The 5,000-nt window shown below is 41.8% G+C and overlaps 1 protein-coding gene across 1 annotated transcript; it reads right to left on the reverse strand.

Moving 5' to 3' along the window:
* Nucleotides 1-369: 369 nt before the first annotated feature.
* Nucleotides 370-1,862, reverse strand: LOC132866555 (uncharacterized). The gene is made up of 5 exons (XM_060899380.1): nucleotides 1,578-1,862; nucleotides 1,388-1,490; nucleotides 1,183-1,274; nucleotides 545-751; nucleotides 370-455 (listed from the first exon to the last, which is right to left on the reverse strand). Exons 1-5 carry the CDS (start codon nucleotides 1,774-1,776, stop codon nucleotides 370-372), a joined length of 687 nt encoding a protein of 228 aa, XP_060755363.1. The 5' UTR covers nucleotides 1,777-1,862.
* Between the last annotated feature and the right edge of the window lie 3,138 nt (nucleotides 1,863-5,000).

Raw genomic sequence — 5,000 nt, forward strand, 5'->3', positions numbered from 1 at the left:
TTTGTATGTGTTTCATGTTGAAATAATAAAATTAAGGCTATGCAAACAACTACAGTGCCCCTCGAAAGTATTCACACCCCTTTCAATGCTTCACCTTCTGTTACATTGCAGCCATCTCCTTGAGTCATTTGTGTTCATTTTTTTTTCTCCTCAATCCACATGAGCAGAATTAGATTATGGCACCCCTCACCTCTTCAAATATATCTTTGACACAAGTCTACATCCTACCACCTTTGTTTAATTAAATTGTTTGGACATGATAGATTGGGGAGAAAAACTGAACATATTCTCGGAGACAGCTGCAATGTAACAAAAGGTGACTCATTGGAAGGGGTATGTATACTTTCCAGAGGCATTGTATATGGCCATTTACATCAAGTGGCAATCTACTGATAATATAAAGGCACAAAAGTTGCACTTGCCTTTTAAAGCCTGCCTGGCAGTGTCTCTGGTATCTGTAACAACCATGAAGAGAAAATGAATAATGCACAGTACTGAATATGGGAATTAAATATTACATGAAATATCCTCTGTTACAACAGACCTTCAGGTGAAAACTCTTGGAAGGGATGGACTGCTGGCATCTCTGCATGATGCGTTATGGCTGGGAAGTCCTCTGCGAAAGAAAGCATCGCAGAGGATTGCAGGACCGGGAGATTTGTGGACTGAGGAGAGGAGCTGGAGAGGGGCTCGAGATTGTGGTATATAGGGCTTTTATTTGGTGGGGACTGCAGGGTGGTGGATGCTGTTGCTGTATCAACAAAGAGTTAGGGGAAATGAAGGTAGCCTAATTACAAGCCATTGTACTTAAAGAAGTTTGGTGTGAATCAATCCATAGCCCTGTTGTTAGAGATCACTGAATGCTGTCTGTAGCAAAAAGAACGGAAAAAAAAATGATGCAACATAGGCCGAGTTATTAACCAATAACTATTGTTAACTGAATGGGGCATAGCTGAATGAAACTGAAAGATGCTATGCTCCATTTACTTAGTTGCCTTGTTCATTATTCGGTCTATATTGTATCAATTTTTTTTCGTTCTTTTTCCTATAAACAGCATTCAGTGACCCTCAACAACAGGGCTATGGATTGATTCACACCAAACTTCTCCTTTAAGTTTACACACACACACACACACACACACACACACACACACACACACACACACATCCAGCTCGCCATACCTGGCAGTAAAACTTTTGGTGCAGCTGGATATTGATGTTTGGATGCTTTACTTCCCCGGTCAAATTCATCATTCACGTAGTTTGGATTTGGTCTAGAAGTGAAAAAAACAAGCAAAACAAAACTGAATATTCCGTTTAAAACAGTGGGAACTCTGCTAAGTACCGAAAACATGCATGGTTTTGAATTTGTAAATTTAAAGGAAACCTCTTCAATCTTCTAGAATCCTCCCCATCTGACTCCATGTCTGTTGTATCACAATGCTGCCTCAAGTACCGGTCTATGCTCCTCTGTGCTTCCTCAAATGTCCCTATAACGCAGAATTGTTATCAGATACGAGCAAGTGTTGATAACATTGACATGTTTATCAAATGTAAAATTATTTGACAATACCCACCACGGCTACAGAGGACTTTTATGGGCTGATACATATGCCACCCACTACTTGGCTCATCCCTCCTATTGACGGCAGCCCGGAGCTTGGCAGTGTCCTTGGGAGGGTAGGGTGGCCAGAAGACTTTGTCACCCTGCACCCATGTATTGGGTACCAGTTCTGTACCCCCATTGGTGAACTGGATAATTGACCACTGGCTCATTGCTGTGATTTAGAGAGGCGGTTTGTAAGGACTAAAAAGGACACAAATAACTGAATTATGAATTTATTATGATTGTTATGAATTTTATTTATTTATTTAATATACTATTTATTAATTCTTTTGATGAACTGATTGTTGAACTGATTGAGTTTTTTATGACTTATGAATTTATGAATGAACTGTAATATACTATTTGATTCTTTTGATGAACTGGTTGACAGTTAGGATATTTACTTCGTATGAAGTAGGGGAATGGCAATGAAATCGGTTTTATCGGGGTAAAGTATGTATTTTTTTTTAATCAAGTCCAACTTTACCACACTGACACTCTTGCTCAGCCCTGACACTTTATACAGCCCTATTGTCGAGGAAGGAAAGGGATACTGGAAGTAGGAGTCCTTCTTTCTAAAGGTTCGGAAAATTATGAAAGTCTCACAAGCTACCCTGACAATGTTTTCAACAATCCCAATGTCCTCAAGAATTTGTATGCCATTGTCTCCACAGTTGGTTGTTAAGGTGAACTTTTCAGTGACAACTTACGGTACTGATCCCCATGCTCTAAGTGAGGCACCACTGGACCATCATAGTGATGATGCATGTACTTGTGGCTGTTCTGGTTTGAGTCTGTCTCTGTGGGCATCTCTGAAAGCCTCTTAACGACTTGCTGCAAAGGCAGGTGAGGCTTGTGTAACAGGCTCTTCAATTGGCCTAAATAGTTTTCATAAGGAAAACATGCAATGTTGTCTAGGGGACCAAAGACCTTGTATTCTGCTGCCAGGTGTGTCAACCCATGGACATTATAAGTGATTTCAGTTTTCCCGTACAGTTGCCCAAAGTGATTGACGAATGAAATAAGCAATTCATTAGCACAGTCTATCATGCTCTCAGCTGTTCCTGGTGACAGAAGGAGGTGCATTGCCACAGAAAACAACAAAAAGTTGTTGTACATCTCTATGGGTATGCTATTGTTAAGAACTACAGGGCCAGCATATAGCATCAAGTACCGCAGTTCAGTTGCCTTCCACCTATCGATCTCTGAGAGGGCCCTGGGCTTGCGACTGAACTCAGTTGGGGTGTAGGGACTCAGTTGGCAGAGTTTATCAGAGATTTCTGTAATCGTGCGGCTACCCAACCTATTTTTCAGTGACTTCCCTTTTATCCAGATATTCAGCAGTTTTCTGGTTACTCCGAGACAACATGAATGCATGTAGTCTGAGGGAAACATTGTTACCATTTTCACCACAGAAGCTAGGGGAGACAGTGTTTGATTTAAGTGGTGGTCCTCATCAACCATTGAGTTGAAGTCTTCATCAGTTCTCAGTTTCGCATTAACTTCCGGGAAGACCATTTTGCCTTGCCATTCACCCACTTGAACACACTTATCACAGCCAGAGTAACCATTGTGGCCCTTTATGTTTTTGAGAAAGGCTCGGGCAGGGGCATCACACACAAATGAACCAACTTTAATCAGTATCTGCCGTCCATTGTGCCAAATACCTTTCTCTAGGATCTCTTTCAGCTCTGCTATGAATGGCCCCAAATACTCAAACACACTTTTTGGCTTACCAGCACCACAAAAGAGGCCCACAAGAAATGGCGACCTGGTAGGATCCACATTCACTGTGGCAAGAATTGGCCAGAATTGCAGTTTACTACTCTTAAACAGTGGCAGTCCATCCACATTGAACTGCAGCCACAAAGTGTTACCAGAGAAGGTCAAAGCTTTTAGTCTTGACATCAGCCCTGTGGCTAGCCCACAATGGTGATATTCCCCGCCTTCCATCTCCTGAGTTGGTACTTCAGCTCGCGTCCTAAGAACTGTCCGAGCATCTTTGGGCAATTTTGGGTGAAACACGCGCAAAATGCTCAAAAGTGCAGTCAGAGCCACTAGAGAGACTGAAAATTTTGAAGCCCAATACCTCAAACTAATCAACAAAAACTCAAGGCTGGGTTCCTCCTCATGTTCTGAATCTGAGTCATTATCATTTACAGTGTCCATTGGCTCATGGGTCTCGTTATCGAGTGAATTTGGCTCATTTTCCCAATCCTCACATATGGGTACATCCTCTGTACCTGGGCCAGAGGCTGACAAACCTGACTGTATTTCTACACTCTGGCAATCAGTATGTTTTATTATGATTGTGCTGCCTTGCATATTTGAACCTCTAAATTTCTCTTCAAAGGTCTGTAAAATATCAGCTTCTGTGGCCTTAAGCTGTGACCTAATTTTGCGCCTCTTTGACCAGCGTGAAGCCATTGTGGAAGTGGTGTACCAATTCAGAAAAGGCACTTGCTTACTTGACAAACAATGAATTTTCTGGGGAAAGAGGGGAAAAAAGGAGAGTACAGTGTTGGCAAACAGCATCTCACTCACTTGTGCAGCAAAGCATATGATAACAGTATGTTAAATTATCTGTATGAGAAACAGTTGGGCACCTAATATTTTTAGACTATTACTTTTTCATTTTCTATTACTTTCTGCTGTTTTTAGAACATAATGTTATGTGAATTGTTTGCACAGACAGTAGCATAACATTACTGTGATAATGTCCATAATACTTGTAATAGGCTTGTAATAGGCTACGAGTTCATTTCTGGCTAGCTGCTGAGCTATCGGCCCGGACCTTTAGCTCAGCGGCTTCGCACCGATGCTCTCAAGCCGGACAGAGGGATGTTGATTAGAAGGTCGCGAGTTCGAGCGAACTGTCGCAGGATGACCTCGGTCACACATGCAGTGTTTCATTCAAAATCGACATTCCGCCTTGATCGCTGATCCTAGGTAAAGGGACTAGGATCTACATTGCAGTGCAACACAATTGTATTAAGTGGGCAATGTATTAAGTGTGTTAAGTGTTACAGCCAGGGCCGTAACTACCATTGAGGACACCGAGGTCATGTCCTTGGCATTTTTTTCCCACGGTATTTTTTTTTTCACTCAGAAATGTGAAATTAATACATGATGAAAATCGTTCTGACTTTGATCGGTGGAAAATTCTAAATTCAGCTTGCATCCCCCTGTTCTCATTTGTTTGTTTAAAAATAAAGTCCACATCAGTGGCGGCTGGCCCATAGGGGGCGCTCGGGCGCCGCCCTCCCAGATGTGGAGGAGGGAAAAAAAAATATATAATATGCGCGCAATTTTAATTATTTAAACAACATTTCCACCAACTGACTCTTATTCAACAGTGAATTTCCACCGAAAGACTCGGATCATTTCTCTTCTT

This window comes from Neoarius graeffei, chromosome 18 (genome assembly GCF_027579695.1).
Source record: "Neoarius graeffei isolate fNeoGra1 chromosome 18, fNeoGra1.pri, whole genome shotgun sequence".
NCBI lineage: Eukaryota > Metazoa > Chordata > Actinopteri > Siluriformes > Ariidae > Neoarius > Neoarius graeffei.

Bases quoted from the DNA above. Each gene is read 5' to 3' on its own strand.
- LOC132866555 (XM_060899380.1), bottom strand. From the start codon at position 1,776: ATGAGCCAGTGGTCAATTATCCAGTTCACCAATGGGGGTACAGAACTG. The intron at 1,275-1,387 runs GTTTCCTTTAAA...TTTCACTTCTAG, and splicing joins GATTCTAGAAGATTGAAGAG to ACCAAATCCAAACTACGTGA. The intron at 752-1,182 runs GTATGGCGAGCT...TTGTTGATACAG, and splicing joins ACCAAAAGTTTTACTGCCAG to CAACAGCATCCACCACCCTG.